This window comes from Mauremys reevesii, linkage group 1 (genome assembly GCF_016161935.1).
Source record: "Mauremys reevesii isolate NIE-2019 linkage group 1, ASM1616193v1, whole genome shotgun sequence".
In the NCBI taxonomy this organism is placed as follows: Eukaryota; Metazoa; Chordata; order Testudines; family Geoemydidae; genus Mauremys; species Mauremys reevesii.
Window position 1 is genome coordinate 278,873,677 of NC_052623.1, and position 18,167 is coordinate 278,891,843.

An 18,167-nucleotide genomic window follows, 5' to 3' on the forward strand; every position below is an offset into this window, starting at 1 on the left:
TAGGACCTTGCTGAGGAGATTGGGGGAGGGCAGAGCCGGCTCCAGGCACCAGCATTCCAAGCTGGTGCTTGGGCGGCGTCCCCTGTTTTGTGCCCCCCAAGTAGCGCGCTGCTGTGGTGCGCGGGGGGGGGCCCTCCTGCGCCGCTTTAGCGGGCATTTCGCGCTTCGGCAGCTTCTATATTTAGCTGTCCTCGGCGGCTTCAGCTAAACATAGACGCTGCCGCCAAATTGCCGCCGCCGCGAAAACGCGCCTGCTGCCCTAAGGGCACATGGACTGCCCCCCCCCCCCACCTGCCCGCGGCGGCAATTCGGCGCGCTGCTTGGGGCGGCGAAAACTGTAGAGCCGGCCCTGGGGGAGGGGGCCTGAGTTGGGGAGAGAAAGCATGCTCAGGGAGTTGGGGTCTGCAGGACCTTGCTGGGTGGGAGCGGGGAGCAGCAGGAGCCCCTGCCATTGGGTTTTTGGGTACTGAGGAGGAATCAGGAAGCAGATGCAGAGGGGAATTGGGGCCTGCATTTTGTGTGGGGGAATATGTTGTGTGTAGTTAAGGTTGAATTTTCACCCTGTAATTGTCTTGTACACATGCGGGGTGGGCAGGGGGAGTTCAAAAGCAGGATTTATACTTTTTTATATTTCATGATTTTGGGGGCTCTGACTCGTGATATTGTAACTTTTGGAATTGGCAATACTGAGAGGCAAAATTCTTGTTGTTTAATATGGTTAGGAAATACAATATCATATGCAGTATTTCAGAGATTAACTGTTTTTTGTTTTTTTTTTAAATTACCTTACACCAAACAGAAATTATAGTAGTGTTTAAAACTTCTTATAAGGAAAACGATGTATATGTTAGTCGTCTGCAATGTAAAAGCACAGTGCATGTTATATACATTTTAGATAACCACTTCACTCCTAAGAGTGGATCTCCAGTGAACCATAAATCTCCATCCAGTGCCTTGTCTACAGTGTTACATAGTATTCCATCTGGGAGAAAACAGAAAAAAATTCCTGCTGCTCTCAAAGAAGTAAGTGTTTCTCTTAAACTTACCTCTCATCGGTGTTAAATCATCCATATTTAATAACAATAAAATTAAAAAAACTTTCTGATCTTTTTCAGACACTGCATTTAAAGGAAAGGGGAATTTTTCTGATGACACAATGGCCATGTGTATGCGTACAGCGCTGCAGCTGTACTGATCCAGCTGCACTGTGTCTGGTGAAGATGTGAGCAGCAGAAGCTATGTTGGCAGGAGAAACTATCCTGCCAACATAGCGCTGCGCACACGAGTACTTATGTCAGTGTAACTTATGTCACTCAGGGCGGGAGAGAGTCTCTCACTACTGAGCGACATAGGTTATGCTAACATAGGCTGTAGTGTAGACCAGTGTTCCCTCTAATTTTTTTACATCCATGTGCGGAATGAATTTTGTTATGTGCACCTATATGGAAGTGATGTGGGAGGGGATGGAGCCAAGATTCCACCCATTCCCCACCCACCTGCACTGAGGGTGGGATGGTATGGGAGTAAGCAAACACCCTATTAATTGTATGTGAATGGACTCAAAGTCCAGGTAGCTCACATAGGAGTGTTCTGACTTCCTCTTATTCTGTTGCACAGGCCTGTATCTAACCTCCAGTGATTACAGAAGTCTTCCTTCCAGCCCCCACGGAGGGGCATCATCCATGTAATTTTTGTAGCCGTAATGAGTATTCTGTGGAGTTGAGTAAGTTAGCAGTGGTATCGTAGGGTCAGAATGGAGGCTGGGTCTCTGCAAGTGCAGGGCAGCATACAGAAGATGCAATGGGGAGGGAATGTGAAAACCTCGAGTATATTTATTAAAATGATGTACTATGGAAAAATGCTACATAAGAGCTAGGTGGTGGCATTGTTTATTATTATGGATATGCTAACAATGGGTAAGACAGCCTTTGTTCTTTTTTGATAGAACTGTGATAGAAATACATATGGTTCACCTTGACTCTCTTCACTTAGCTACTAGAACTGGCTTTTTGGTATTTTAACCATTTCTACCATGATGCTGTAATCTACAAGAACAAAACTTCATTTTGGTGATGGCTGACAGCAGTATGCACATTCTTTTCTCTGAGGTCAACCAAAAGGCAAAATTGTTTTCTTAAAATAAAAGCAGTCCTGCATCACTGGCGAGTGACAGCATGAGTTTTACATATGTAGATTAACTCCATCTGCCAATGGCAGGGATCATTTAGAATCCCAAAGGTGTGTGCATGTTATTTTATGTATTGGCTCTCATGTAGGCCTCATGGGACATGCAAGCACAAGATGATTTGGTGGATTACATCTAATAATGTGATTTTTATTTTCAGTTTTTCTTAGGGGCTCAAATTGACATCAGGGAGTCACTGCATTCATGTTGTTAAAAGCATTACTCATTGACGTTAGCTTCACAAGATACTCCGCTTGTTTTCTGAGAGTGTCTCAAGGTGGCAGTCATGCATTCCAACAGAAATCAGTGAAACACAAACGACATAGAATATATTAATTGGCATCTGAAAAGGCTGCCTATATTCCACTAAAACTCTTAGTGTTCTGTGCAATATCTTGTGTTTGGAGGATGCCAAAAATTTGGTCATACCATCTCCCAGTCTTCCAAGGGTGAGAATCCCTCTCACAGTCTTGGATTTCCCCTCCTAAGGAGGTAGTGCATATGACCTGGAAAGCAGCACCAAATAATACACACATTCAAATTCACTCATTTTAAAACTGAGGAAAATATAATAGACTCCTGGGTAGCAATGACTGACCTAGGAACAGTTACTGTATTCCTTGTGCACCCAAAATTGCCTTTGGATGCAAAGGAAGTTTTTGGTGCACAAGAAATGGGCTCTTAATTTTTTTAATACCACTGCACCTCTCAGAGAAACTTAGGTGAAAATATTTTTAAAAGGTCACTCTTATGAGGGAGAATCTTTTTCTGTCCTTTAGGAGAGAGCAAAAGGGTGTAATGGATTACATGCTGTAAAAACCAAGGTACCACTGCAAGGGCTGGAAGAAATTTCCCTGCTGAAACATAAAATGTAGTTAATCTAATTTATTGCAGTTTGAAATATATACGTATTCCTTTTCCTGCTGTGGGAAGCATTTTTAGCACTCCCTGCAGCTTTGAGTTGCTCACATTTTGATATATCCCTTTGTAAGCATCTTGTAAGAAATTTTACACAAGACTTTCAGTGTATTGCCTGTCACTCTGCTGTGTCAACATTCCACATGAGGCTTGGCAGAGACAGCTAGGGCCCTCCTTAGCGGCTGTTAATTTTTCTTTAGACATGTTCCTTTCTAGAAAATGTCACTGAAAGTACTACTCAGAGCTTGAATGCTGTGTGAATGCTGTAAATATTTGAACGGGTAATGTAACGTTCATCCAAAAAAAGATCTGTTACTTGCAAAGATAATTGTTCAAATTGAGAACATAGTTTAAAATTGCACCACTTTGCAACCTGTTTTCTAGACAGGTATGTTGAATATTAGATCCACAGTCAGGCTGTTTTATGGTGGAAATATGAACATGCTATTTAATAAGAAATATTGATAAGAATGTAACTTCCCCAGGTTTTTCATTTCTCAGTTTTATCAGTCGATAAGATGATTAATTTCTGTTGTTATAGCCCCATTGTCAGAACCACTTGGTAACATGTCCCTGTGTTTTATTGGCTTTCTTCCTATTGAGTTCTAATTATCCACCCAAATGTATTGGGTATTGTCTGAATGAATTGTTGATTGTGATTCGGCTGTATCAAGAAATCTTAGAGTTTGGGAAAGACGACAGCTTGAGAAGCATGTTGAAATACTTTGTGGCAAATTTTTTGCTGGTGTAAACTGGTGCAGTTCCATTTGGCCCAGTATGTGTCTTAGTACCTCAGTGGCTGACCAGTGGATTCCACCTTTGCATGTGAGCCATGGTGGTATTGTGGCTGCATTCTATTATTTTATATGCCTTATTAGGCGCCCAGTAGGGTTTAGTATTAGTATCATGGGCAGGCTGACTGCACACTGATGGAAGTACCATGATGCCATGGACAGTCTACTTATCATTACTAGGTGAGCACTAATAGTCACCACAGGGCATAACGTGATGGTGTGCTTCTCCTATTTTCTCGAAATCCTCATTTGTGCTGTGTAAGTGTCCTGTTCCTCAAGTAGCCCTATTAAAAAATGAAGGGGCCACTTGTGAAATAAGCTGCTGTTCAATAGGGGTGAGGGGGGCCAACGTGTTCTTCTGTGGGATAATGACCATTGTTATTGCAGTGAACAATAATTCTTTGTTGCAACATATGAAAAAAACATCTGTTGCACATCTGGGATTTCTTATAGATCTTACGTAACTCAGAAATAAAATGAAAATCTCTGGAGACTATGTGCGTGTGTGTAAAAAGCAACAGCAACTAATGTCTTTTATATGAACCTATAAGAATTTAGAATTTAATAAAGTGGAATTTTGCAGGTGACTATATAAGGACTGTCAAGGCAGTTTTATGAACCACCACTAGGTGGGACATAATTATATCTGTTACCTACCCCAAGACTCCTCAGTTGCTCAATCCTAATGTCTGGAGGGGAAAATGTCTGATTCACAATCTTTAATTTTGTATATTTCATTAGCTAAAGTAAGCGAAAAGCATAAAATAAAATGCATGCAAACAAATCAGATTAAAAGAGAGTGGGTTAAGGTTATATCATAGAATCAGTCTAATTAACTGGTTGATTAAATCACATTTAAATAACAGTTGTTAATGAACTTTATGTAATGATTTGGAGTTCTTAAGGCAGCAGTTTTGTTTAGCTATCGGCCCCCAAAATAATACGGCATTATCGATCTTGGCTCTGAATGATATATTTATACTCCACCTGAATGGCTGATACAGGGAGGTTCAAATTACTCCTAGGTTTAAGTCAATGTTGAGACTATAGCTCTGATGCCAATTAATGCAGCTTGCCCAAATTATAGATGGTTAGGAAACAATCTCTCTTCCCCCTTTCTCCAAACTGAGTTATATGGAGCAGTACAAATCAAGATGTGACAGATTGTTGCATTTAACTAGCTAACCAGAGTATACGTGAAAACAATTTCAGGATTTAAGCATACAACTCCTAATGCATAAGACGTGTGTGTGATATTTTAGAAAGTGAGGTTATTTAACCGTGGGATATTCTAGGTGTTTGAGAAACTATTCTATAGGCACCATTCTTATGGAAATTCCATGGGTTTTAGCCATATACGCTCTTGCATGTGCGCACGCACGCTCACAACTAGTCATCTGCTGGAGTTATCAAACAAGTGCAAGAATACTAAGGTGGAAGTGTCTCTACTAACAAGAATGAGTGGGGACAAACCAAAAAGGTCAATATTTACATAAGATGGTGGTTGTGACTCTGATTATATCATTGAGGCTCAGGAAGGTAGTACCTGGTTGAAAGGATTAGTAGTCAGTGGTGTTCTTGGCTATCGATGTACTGGCTAGCAGGTTATCATAGAACAGGGGTAGGCAACCTATGGCATGCGTGCCGAAGGCTCAGGTCCTGGCTACTGGTCCGGGGGGCTCTGCATTTTAATTTAATTTTAAATGAAGCTTCTTAAACATTTTAAAAACCTTATTTACTTTACATACAACAATAGTTATATATTATAGACTTATAGAAAGAGACCTTCTAAAAATGTTAAAATGTATTACTGGCACGCGAAACCTTAAATTAGAGTTAATAAATGAAGACTTGGCACACTGCTACTTAAAGGTTGCTGACCCCTGTCATAGAATCATGTAACATGAGGGTTGGAAGGGACCCTCAGGAGGTCATCTAGTCCAACCCCCTGCTCAAAGCAGGACCACTCCCCAGACTTTTACCCCAGTTCCCTAAATGGTCCCCTCAAGGATTGAACTCACAACCCTGGGTTTAGCAGGCCAATGCTCAAACCACTGAGCTATCCCCCCAAGCAAGTAGAGGGTACTTGCTTGTAAATGTCAAATATTTGATGTTACTGGATTCTTACCCCATGGCAGCCAGCCTGGAGGGTGGAGGGAAGCATAACCCTCTTTGTCAAGCAGGATGGCATTTCATAGCCAGCAGCCATGACCAGCAGCAATGGATTCTCCTTTGCTTTTAGTTTCATAAAGTGGTGGCTGATTCATCCCTCTCAGATCTCCTCATTAGTAGTCCCTTGGCAAATCAGAATGGGACACTTCCCTTCTGGCATCACTCACTGGGGATGGATTAGACCACTTTTATGCAAAGAAAGAAACTCCCATTCCAATAATTTCAGGCTCCAAGTCCAAAATATATAACCAAACAGTCTGCAGGTCCAAATATTTTAAGACAATTGAGGTCTTGGGTCAGTCCGCTGACATTATCTCAACCATCTTACAAAAGTCCAAACTCTCTAAAATAATTTTTTTTAAATTGCAACGCGAGCAATAAATTTTGGCTGAAATAATAGGAAAACAGCAATTAGTCATCTGTGCGCATAAAAGAAAGTTCCTTTCTTCAGCTGTTCCTGTTTTAAAGACAGTTGCTTTAATTTCTCTTTTATAATTTGGCACTCAGCAGTTAATCATTGAACAGCACTTTTGATGCAGTTTGGGTGAAAGGCTTAACTGTGATAGAGTTGAAAGTATCTGCCTCAAAATCATAGGTTTTTTTTTTTCCCCTAGCTTTTCAGACAGGCCTGTACCTGCCTCACCCCTAAAAGCTCAGGGATTTACCAATATAGATGTATTCCTGGAGATATGACTTTTTGGGTGCTGGTGATAAAACAGTGGTTTAATTTGTTCTTACAGTTCTGCTAACTCTTTCACAAGTAAGCTCTAATTTTTTAAATTTTGCTTTCTCCAAGTATAGGATGACCAGATGTCCCATTTTTAAAGTAACAGTCCAGTTTTTTGGGACTTTTTCTTATATCGGAGCCTATTACCCCCTAACCCCACCCTGTTTTTTCACAGTTGCTATCCAAGTACGAACTGTAAAGTTGGGATCATTTTCACTGATCTTTATGGTATATCTTCCTCTTTAAACATACAGAAAAATGTTGAAATCATATACTTTTTTGTTTTCATGATACTTTATGGAAATATGCTCTACCTGCTTACCAATTATTTTTTTTAAAAGGCCCAGATGTTGAAGCAAATCAAGCTCTTCAATTATAGCTGTCTTCACATCTGGTAAACTTGGTTCCAGAGATTTCCCAGGCCTCAGAGGAAAATGTGCAGCTGTTATGCTTGAAGGCTATACAGCATAGCCTAAAATGTTAATCTGTTAAGGGCTGAATCGTATTCATGGCATATTTGAACTATACTCCTGTACTGCCAAAAGACACAATCTACATCTCAGCAATTGCAACAGCCAGTTCTCTTGATATAGTACCTAAAAAACAAAAAAAAACACCCAAAACATGTGATGGAGTGCTGAGCATACTTGGTTTCCTTTGACTTGTTTATGCTGTACTTATTTTCATGGTCTCTGCTGAATAAAAACCTGTATCAGTTTCTTTTCAGGAGAAATTATGTAGAGGGCTAGGTGCTTATATAGAGGTTTAGGTGCCCCTAGTAGTATTTAGGTTTATAGGAGTATCTTAGAAAGATCAACAAAGAGCTGTGCACTGAAAAAGCCAGGTACCCACACACATCCTCCATTTGTTTTTATTTCAGGTTTCGGCAAATACAGAAGACTCCTCAATGAGTGGCTATTTATATAGATCAAAGGGCAGCAAAAAACCATGGAAACACCTGTGGTTTGTCATAAAAAATAAGGTGCTATACACATATGCTGCTAGTGAGGTAAGGAAGCATGGAATTTTTTTTTACATATTTTAAAGTAGTGCCCAGTGATGAGACCCATAAATTAGTCCATCTCACTGCAGTGTAGCACTTTGAGTCTTCCCTGAAAGAGGTGGAAAAATCTGTAAGGTGTTAAACTGTTAGTTTCCCTTTCAGAAAGGGGCATCATAAGTGAGTCACAATAGTGACCTTTACAGCCTTCTGGCTAAGAAAGGTGAAAACATTATCTAGTAATTGTTCTTATCAGTTTATTATCTGTTTTGATGCATCAGTTTGGAATAATGGCAGATGCCAACAGCGTGCAAGCACATTGCAGCATCTCAGCTTGTTGCTTCCACCTGACGTACTTGTGGATGTTTGGAGAGAGGGCAGACTTTAATACACCTGGCTTCTCAACCTGCCTCCTCCACCCTGCAACAGTCTCCTAATACCTGGTGCTCCAGCTATAAAAGAGGAAATGTGACAACGCTTATGCCATTTCCATTTTGCTCAGCAATGTTTTAATCTTATTGAAGTATGGATGTGAGCTCCATAAATCTCAGCCCAGACTAAGGAAGATGGGGGTTTATCAAGTACACCTCTACCCCGATATAACACGATCCTCGGGAGCCAAAAAATCTCACTGCCTTATAGATGAGACCACGTTATAGCTGGGTAGAGGTATATAACCCGCGTTATATCGGGTATGGTCCGGTATGGCGTACTGGACTGGCTTCCCCGGTGGGGATTTAAAGGACCCGGTGCTCCAGCTGCTGTGGGAGCCCCGGGCCCTTTAAATAACCACTGGAGCTCTGGCAGTGGGGCTCAGGCGGTCATTTAAAGGGCCCGGGGCTCCACATGAATTTGGATATAACGCGGTAAAGCAGCGGCGCTTGGGTGGTGCTTTAAAGGGCCCGGGGCTCCCCGGTGCTTTACCACGTTATATCCAAATTCATGTTATATCGGGTCGCGTTCTATCGGGGTAGAGGTGTATCTGTCGTATATAGTACCACTTCACAATATTGTCCAAATACCTTGCTGAAAAGCAGGTGTTCTTGGGTTTTTTAAACCTTTTGTAATTATTTATGTCAGTTATGGAGCAAAATATAGAAAGCACAGTTGCCATCCATCACAGTTACCAGGCAAATTGCACCTCTGACCCCTCCTGGTCTCATTAAGAGCACCTCTTCCCAGGTGTCAGGCTGCTAGCTGTCACCTGGTTCTGGATAGAATCACGCAATTCTCACACTCAGGCCAGGCCCTGGGTTGCAGTTCCCTGGTACCAATTGTAATTTGCCTCAGCAGGTCTGATTTACGCCCAGACTCTGCAATCCTGTATTCTGTGCGGCAATGAAAGTGGTAATCAGTGACCAAACAGCCTCCTTAAAGCAAAGTATCCTTTATTTGGAACAAAGCATTTCAGAGAAATCAGATATTAAAAACAATAAAACAGACTGTCTAGCTTACCACGTTTAACCATCTTCCACGAGGAGACCCTGGTAGGACTAACTCCCCGTAGACTCCTGCACAGAGCCTCTCTCCGTCAGCTTGTCTCCCTGTTGGAACTTACTAACATTCTCTGCAGAGCCCCTGGCTGATTTCAGACATAAGGAAATAAGATTCTTCAGAAAGGTCATATCCAAATGGTAACTTCGAATTTTATAATCTAGTCCTTCCTTCCTCAAGAGTGGTTTAGTGTTCTCGAATGTAGATATTCTTGTATCCAAATTTAGGAATTGCTATAAAGAGTCAGAAATCCGTCTAGTCCAGTATCCTGTCTCTGGCAGTGACTAGCACCAGATGCTTCAGACGAAGGTGTAAGAACCCCATATTGGACAGGTGGGGGATAAGACCCACCTTCCACTCCAAACTCATACTAGATCTTGTCCAAATCTCTCAATAGTTAGTGATTGGTGTGGAGGCATAATATCTAGGGCTATCACGCCATTAAAAAAATTGATTGCGTGGTTAATCAATAATAGAACACCATCTGTTTAAATATTTTTGGGTGTTTTCTACATTTTCAAATATATTGATTTCAATTACAACACAGAATACAGTGTACAGTGCTCACTTTATATGTATTTTTGATTACTATTTGCACTGTAAAAAACAAAAGAAATAGTATTTTTCAGTTCACCTCATACAAGTACTGTACTGCAATATCTTTATCTTTACAAATGTAGAATTATGTACAAAAAAAGCTTGCATTCAAAAATAAAACAATCTAAAGAGTCCTACTTCTTGTTCAACCAATTGCTCAGACAAACAAGTTTGTTTACATTTGCAGGAGATAATGCTGCCCACTTCTTGTTTACGGTATCACCTGAAAGTGAGAACAGGCATTCCCATAGCCCTGTTGTAGCCAGCGTTGCAAGATATTTACGTGCCAGATATGCTAAATATTCATATGTCCCTTCCTGCTTCAACCACCATTCCAGAGGACATGCGTCCATGCTGATGATGGGCTCTGATGGATAATGATCCAAAGCAGTGCGGACCGATGCATGTTCTCTTCATTATCTGAGTCAGATGCCACCAGCAGAAAGTTGATTTTATTTTTTGGTGGTTCAGGTTCTTTTGAATCTCCATCAGTGTTGCTCTTTTAAGACTTCTGAAAGCATGCTCCACACCTCATCCCTCTCAGAGTTTGGAAGGCACTTGAGATTCTTAAATCTGGGGTCAAGTGCTGTAACTATCTTTAGAAATTTCACATTGGTGTCAAATTTGCAGTAAAAGTTCTTAAAACGAACATGTGCTGGGTCATCATCTGAGACTGCCATAACATGAAATATATGGCAGAATGCAGGTAAAACAGAGCAGGAGACATACAATTCTCCCCCAAGGAGTTCAGTCACAAATTTAATTAATGCATTATTTTTTTAACAAGCGTCATCAGCATGGAAGCATGTCTTCTGGAACAATGGCCGAATCATGAAGAGGCACATGAATCTTTAGCACATCTAGCATGCCAGCTACAACAGTGCCATGGGAATGCCTGTTCTCACTTTCAGGTGACATTGTAAATAAGAAGCAGGCAGCAGTACCTCCTGTAAATGTAAACAAACTTGTTTGTCTTAGCAATTGGCTGAACAAAAGTAGGACTGAGTGGACTTGTAGGCTCTGAAGCTTTAAATTGTTTTGGTTTTGAGTGCAGTTATGTAACCAAAAAAGCCTGCATTTGTAAGCTGCATTTTCATAATGAAGAGATTGCATTACAGTACTTGTATGAGGTGAATTGAAAAATACTTTTTGTTCATCATTTTTACAGGGCAAATATTTGTAATATATAAAGCGAGCACTGTACACTTTGTATTCTGTTTTAATTGAAATTGATGTATTTGAAAATGTAGAAAAACATCCAAAAATATTTAATACATTTCAGTTGGTATTCTATTGTTTAACAGTGTGATTAATCGCGATTCATTGTTTTGTTAAATGTGTGAATTAACTGCGATTTATCAACAGCCCTACTAATATCCCTTCAAAATTTTTGTTACCATTAATTATGATAAATGGATATTCTTGGCCATATGAATGTCTAATCCCTTTGCCTAAAGAATAGGAGTACTTGTGGCAGCTTAGGGCAGGTCTACACTAAGAGCGGGGGTCGAACTAGGGTACGCAAGTTCAGCTACGTGAATAGCATAGCTGAATTCAAAGTACCCTAGTTCGAACTACTCACCCGTCCAGACGCCGCGGAATCGAAGTCCGCGGCTCCAAGGTCGACTCCGCCACCGCCTTTTGCAGTGGTGGAGTACCGAAGTCGACCCCAGCGCTTCTGGAGTTCGAACTATCGCGTCCAGATTAGACGCGATAGTTCGAACTCCGAGAAGTCAAACTCACCGCGTCGACCCAGCTGGTAAGTGTAGACTAGCCCTTAGAGACTAACAAATTTAAGGTGCCACAAGTACTCCTATTATTTTTGCGGATACAGACTAACATGGGTACTACTCTGAAATCTAATCCCTTTGTGAATCTTAAGTTCTTGACCTCAAAAACATCCTGTGGCAATGAAATTTACACTCTGTGTTCTGTAAAAAAAAGTATTTACTTTTATCAATTTTGAATTTACTCCCTTCTAATTTCATTGAATGTCCCCCTCTTCTTGCATAATGAGTCCGGGAGTTCCCATCTACCTTCATTAGGCCATTCATTATTTTATATACTTTCGTCATGTTGCTTCTGAAAAGTCTTTTTTGTAGATTTACTTTGATAGATTAAAATGTCACATCCTTTTGTCTTAGCAACCATCAATTGGGGAGTTCTCCAGATGTTTCAGTGTCTAGGTACACTTCTTCCTCTGTGATCTCACTTGCATGTAGTGTAGGAGCTTACTTGTTGGCGATGTAGTTCAATGCAACTTTATTTTTTGTTGTTTGTCATGAAAAATCTATTCTAAACTGCTCTATAAGAGTTATTAAATTAGAGAGAGTACCGAAGAGGAGGGTGGAGTTGAGCAGTATGGAGAAGGGGAATAGGATACATTTAAGCCAAGATTTGAAATGAAACGAAGAGACGTAAGAAGGGTGTTCCATTCCAGATAGCGTTAAGTATAATGGTGAGACTGTACAGAACAAAGAGGTCAGTGCTAGATGACTAGAAAGTGAGAAGGAGTTAGAGAGAAACCAAATCTCTGAGGTTTGCTGTCTTTTGTTCATTCAATCATGTATGAGGAAATGACAAGAAACACAGTTTTGTGTAATACGAACTGTAAATTATTATAAACTTAAAATAACTGGATACAATAGTGTGGTCCTTAAAGATTCATAAAATACCACATTAGGACTGCAATATTATAAGATCTAATTTTGTGCTTGTGGTATTAAATTAGGATGTTGCAGCACTGGAGAGTCAGCCTTTACTGGGTTTCACAGTCTCTGAAGTAAAGGATGAAAACTCGGAGTCGAAAGTATTCCATTTACTGCACAAAAACACTTTATTTTACATATTCAAAGCCGATGATCCTCATTCAGCTCAAAAGTAAGTAAACATTTGAATTCAGTCCTGTCTGTCACTTTTTTCCCATGGAATGTTTCAGATGTCATTTCATTAATGTTCATACCATAAGTGCTCACATGAAAAAGCTTACTTACAATGTGCAACTTGTTTTTTAAAAATGCTTGATTAAACATCAAAAATCTCTAAGGATTGCAATAATGTTGTAATTTCAGTTGTTACATTTAAATATAAAATAATTGGCTTCATGGAGATTTATAGTCAGATCTTTGTCAAACAGCAATCAAAAGTGAGTGGAGTCAGTCATCTTTCACTCAAAAGCCTTCAAAAAGACAACAGGAGTACTTGTGGCACCTTAGAGAATAACAAATTTATTTAAACAAAGCGTAAGCTTTTGTGGGCTACAGCTCACTTCTTTGGATGCATAGAATGGAATACACAGACAGAAGACTGCGGCTGGGATTTAAAAGGCTTTGTGCTCCCTGCCGCAGCGGGCAGCCTAGAGCCCTCTGACTCCCCGCCGCGGCTGGGATTTAAAGGGCTCTGGGCTCCCCGCGGTTTCAGGCAGCCCAGAGCCCTCTGACTCCCCGCCGCGGCTGGGATTTAAAAGGCTCTGTGCTCCGCGCCGCAGCGGGCAGCCCAGAGCCCTCTGACTCCCCGCCGTGGCTGGGATTTAAAAGGCTCTGGGCTCCCCCCCTCGGAAGGGGGGGTAGTCTTATACGGCGAGTATAGGCCAAAACCTATGTTTTAACTGTAAAATTAGTGGGTCGTCTTATACGCCCAGTCGCCTTATACGCCGGAAAATACGGTAAATTTGTTAGTCTCTAAGGTGCCACAAGTACTCCTGTTCTTTTTGCGGATACAGACTAACACGGCTGCTACTCAGAAACCTTTCAAAAAGACAAGCACACTACATGTTGGGCTGAGAAGTGAGGATAAGAGGAAAGGAAAGTGTAATCTTTATGGAAGAACTCCTTTCTAGTCATGTACCACCATAGTTCCAAAGGATTAAAATAGGAGGCATTTTGTGCTGTTCTCATTTAATTCCTTCATCTCTAAATCTGCTTAAAATAAAATTCAATGATAAAAATTTCCTGAATTAATGCATGTTAACAGTAAACTGGGTCTATATCTTAATTATTTCTTTTCTTCCCAGCTAGATTTATAGGTCCTATAGATGTTTGCATGGCAAATTAAGTTTTGTTAGTATACTCTTTCATTTTAGATGCAGAATGATTTACCTGTATTAACTGGAATTATATAGAGACTTGTTTGTGGTCCTTATTTGATTGTTTTAGGATTTACCGCAAGCAGCAAAATTAGAGGTGACTATGCATATACATCTAGTGTATCTTGCTAATAGATCTGGCTGGTTGCTTTGTCTGGTTTCACAACAATTTCCCAGAATTAATTTTACTTGTAACAGAGTAGCCATTATAGTGCTAAATATTCCGATAGAATGTTTTAAGCATGCAGTTAAGCCTGAAGTTGTTTGTAAATGTTATAAATAGGAATATTTCAAAAATGTAATTTAAATGTCCAGAGCAATTAACTAACTGAGCACATGCATAATACGTTTTTCAAAAATCTGGGAATGTTTTCTTCCTTGCAAATGCAATTTGATCAGTCCCTCCTTGTTAGTTAACACAGGTGTCATTTTATATTTGCATTATGCCCTTATTTGTACATATAAACAATTTATAACTACTTTCTTCCCTATTTAGACAATGGCTTTTGTAACCGGAGGGAAAACTAGTAACCAGCAATAGTCTGTTTTTACTGATGCTGATATCCTAGTATTAATTACCTTACAAAGCAAGTTTCCCCCAAATATTTAATATCCCATAGAGATTTGTCTGTCAAAACCAAACCTGTGGAATAAATGTTCCTCTGACAGTATTAAAAAGTAACCTTTTTGCTTGTGTTCCCCATTTAATGCCCACTCTCTTATTTTATTTTTCTTAACCCCTAATGAAGAAACATCTAACACTGCTATTTGTATAACACATTACACAGTTGTTGTTTTTTTTCACTCACTTCACAGATAACATGAGGTTCATTAATTTTAGTAACTATTTTTTATAAAGTTGTAATATAAGGCTCACTGTAAAGTTATTTAAATTGAAAATTAGTAGCTCTCATATTCCTATAATGTGCTTATTCTAACTGTCCAAGGTATTTATTAATTTGGTGTGATTTATTCTGAATTGCATTGGTCATCTTTATTTGAATATATTGTTAAATTGCAGAGAATATGGTAAAAAGCAATTCAGATGATATAGGGAAAGAAACCAAAAAAGCTTATATATCTGTGCGGCAACTGACAAAACTACAGTTTTGTTTGTCTTGAGAAAAGATTAAGACTTGCCAAGACTGACAAACATCTCTTCTAGTTTAGGACTATCTAAAAACTAATCTTGATGGTTTGGAGGATAGTCTAGGAGCAGAAGTCTGAACTCCAGGAGTAGGTGTATAAATTAGTGCTTTAAAATGATTTAAAAAATTAACGTTATATTTATTTTTATTACAAATATTCACTGTAAAAAACAGAAATAGTATTTTTCAATTCACCTAATACAAGTACTGTACTGCAATCTCTTTATCATGAAAGTTGAACTTAAAAATGTAGAATTATGTACAAAAAATAACTGCACTCCATAACAAAACAATGTTAAACTTTAGAGCCTACAAGTCCACTCAGTCCTACTTCTTGTTCAGCCAATGGCTCGGACAAACACTTTTTTTACATTTGCAGGAAATAATGCTTCCCGCTTCTTGTTTACAATGTCACCTGAAAGTGAGAACAGGTGTTTCCATGGCATTGTTGTAGCCTTCGTCACAAGATATTTATATGCCAGATGTGCTAAAGATTCATATGTCCCTTCATGCTTCAACCACCATTCTATTGTTTAACAGTGCGATTAAAACTGTGATAAAAAATTTTAATGGTGTGAGTTAACTGCGATTAATTGATAGCCCTAGTATAAATATATATATAAAACATACTAAAAACCTACATTAAAAGAACATTGTTAAGGTTACAAAGTCAAGCCCTCAAAGTTTAAAAAAAGCCAGAATTATGGTTGCCTCTGCAATCTTAATTTGGGCTCCACGTGCATATGCATTATGATACAGTTTTTAGTTACACAATCACATTTTTTTCCCACACGACTCCTGTCTCATGAGCAGCTGTTCAGTATTTTTTCTCCTCTTTGTTTACACTATTCAAACCCTTTTTTCAAGATGGTTATTAATTTCCTTATGAGCTTTTCTATGGCACTCATCACTATAGTATGCGATCACGTCACAAACATTACTTTATTTTCACAGCTCCCCTGTGGGGTGTGTCTGTGTTGTTTTACAGATAAGGAGCTAAGGCATAGAGAGGTTAAGGTCAGAAGTTTTCACTAATTTTGGAAGCCAAATTTGAGATGCCTAGGACCTGATTTTTTGGAGAACTTAGCATTATTTAGCACTTTATATGTTAAAAGCACAGCTCCCATTGACTTCAATTGCAGCTATAAGTGCTTAGCACTTCTGCAAATTGGATCCCAGAGACTCAAGTCAAGTATCCAGGAAATGAGAAACACACAAGTAGTGACAACCTATGAAAAGTTTGGTTTAAATGACTTGCCTAGCATCACAAAGGATCTCTGTGGCAGAGACGCGTATAATCCAGTTCCCCAGAGAAGCATGCCTTGACCATGAAAACATACTTTTCCTGCTTCATTGATTACTCTTTCCCAGTTCTGCAACAAATGAAGCAACAGTCTCCTTCACTGCACAACTTTGAATCATCCCCAGAGCTGGTCCATCCTATGAACTGAATGAGTCAAGGGTGCTGTGGAAAAAATAATATATGAACATGTAACTAAAGACTATTGTAATGCATACACATAAGGAGGCTAAGTGAAGGTTGCAGAGGCAACCATAATTCTGACTTTTTGTTAATTTTTGAGGGCTTGACTGTGCAATCTTAATAATGTTCTTTTAATGTAGCTTTGTGTGTGTGTGTGTGTGTGTGTAATTTTCTAGGTTTCTAAAAAAGCAAACTGAAAAATCAGAAACTGTGTCATATGGCAGCATACTGACACCCATGTGGGTCATCAGCAGGGTTGGAACCAACTATAAGAGTAACTGATAGAAGATGACAACCTACTAGTGCTATGTGCAGGAGATGAGACACTTTGTCAGTGAGGTCACAAATATTAAGGTTATCCATTACTTGCTATTATAAGATCCTGTTTTCAGTTGCTTATAACTTTGCCAAACTTTAACCGTTTAGTCTGAACTTTTCTATCCTGGGCGTCTGCCTCAGGCTGAATTTTTCTGGAAAAAGTTCAGTCAAACAGTTCAGCCAAAACAGGCTCAACTCTTTCTGAGAACAACGCTAGAGTAAAATACATTGTTTTGCCCATGTTAATTCTGGTGACATCTGAGAAGTTCTAGCATCTCTATCTTGCAGTTTGCCGGGGGAGGTGGCCTCTCTGAAAAGAGACCAAAAATTGGCCAAATTATAAAACCCTGAAAAATCACGGCTCTCACATGCTCAATAGGCCGTGCAAGAGCTTCACAGCTTAATTTCCTAATAGGTGCTTCCCAAATACAGATGAAGACAGTCTTTACCCCCATGAGAGTAGCTTGAAAGCATTTCCATAATGCTCAGTAGCACTAGCTACATTGCCATATCTGTTGTTTATCTAAACCTAATGCAGGATTTAAGGTCATTTAATAGTGGTGAACCACATGCTTTTTAATGGATTAGTGAAATTTTGAACTGTTGCATATTTGAAAATGTATTGCTAAAAATTTAAATAAGGTAGGTTTTGAAAATACCCAGGATCAAGCCAAATCTAACAATATTTCTCTTTCCAACAGGTGGATAGAAGCTTTTCAAGAAGGCACCATATTATAGTGCCTCAGCACCATCTCTGAGACTAAAGGAGCAAAATGTCATCAAAGGATGACAAGAAATGGAGTACAGCAATTTTCTTTAAAAATGGACTCTACCAGCATCAACCTAAACACAATTTGTATATTTATGAGAATTAGGAGTTGTTGCCTTTTTTTTTTTTTTTTTAGGTGTAAGGTAATATTTTTTTAAAGAAATTTGTGTATTTGTTTTTTTCATACAAAGTGTGTTATTTATTAAATTCCAATGTTTACTTAATGGTCAGAATCATTTCTAAGGTTCGCATTGAATTCCAAAGTGCCCTTGTCTTTAGAATAGCAGATGGCTTTGTCAGAAAACTGTCTGTAAAAAAACAAAACACACACGCTTTATGGCAGCATTAGTTTGTACAGTTCTTGAGTTGCTGATACTCACTTTGCAATTTAACAAGAACAGTTCAAAGAACAAAATATGTCAACAAAACTTTAGGACGCATGGTCAGCTATGTTAAAACTCCTTTGACGAGCAGATGA

The 18,167-nt window shown here is 39.3% G+C and overlaps 1 protein-coding gene across 2 annotated transcripts in view; it reads left to right on the forward strand.

Moving 5' to 3' along the window:
* The window catches only part of FGD6 (FYVE, RhoGEF and PH domain containing 6), a 100,135-nt gene extending 82,222 nt beyond the window's left edge, over positions 1–17,913 (forward strand). Inside the window, exons 18-21 of one of the 2 annotated variants that reach the window (XM_039495663.1) lie at positions 896–1,023; positions 7,677–7,805; positions 12,619–12,767; positions 17,622–17,913. In XM_039495663.1, the coding sequence (XP_039351597.1) occupies positions 896–1,023; positions 7,677–7,805; positions 12,619–12,767; positions 17,622–17,658 (443 nt within the window). In that variant the 3' untranslated portion in view covers positions 17,659–17,913. Of the gene's footprint in view, positions 1–895; positions 1,024–1,617; positions 2,150–7,676; positions 7,806–12,618; positions 12,768–17,621 lie in introns of those variants that run through there. The other variant, XM_039495664.1, reaches the window with a different exon arrangement.
* Positions 17,914–18,167: the final 254 nt, after the last annotated feature.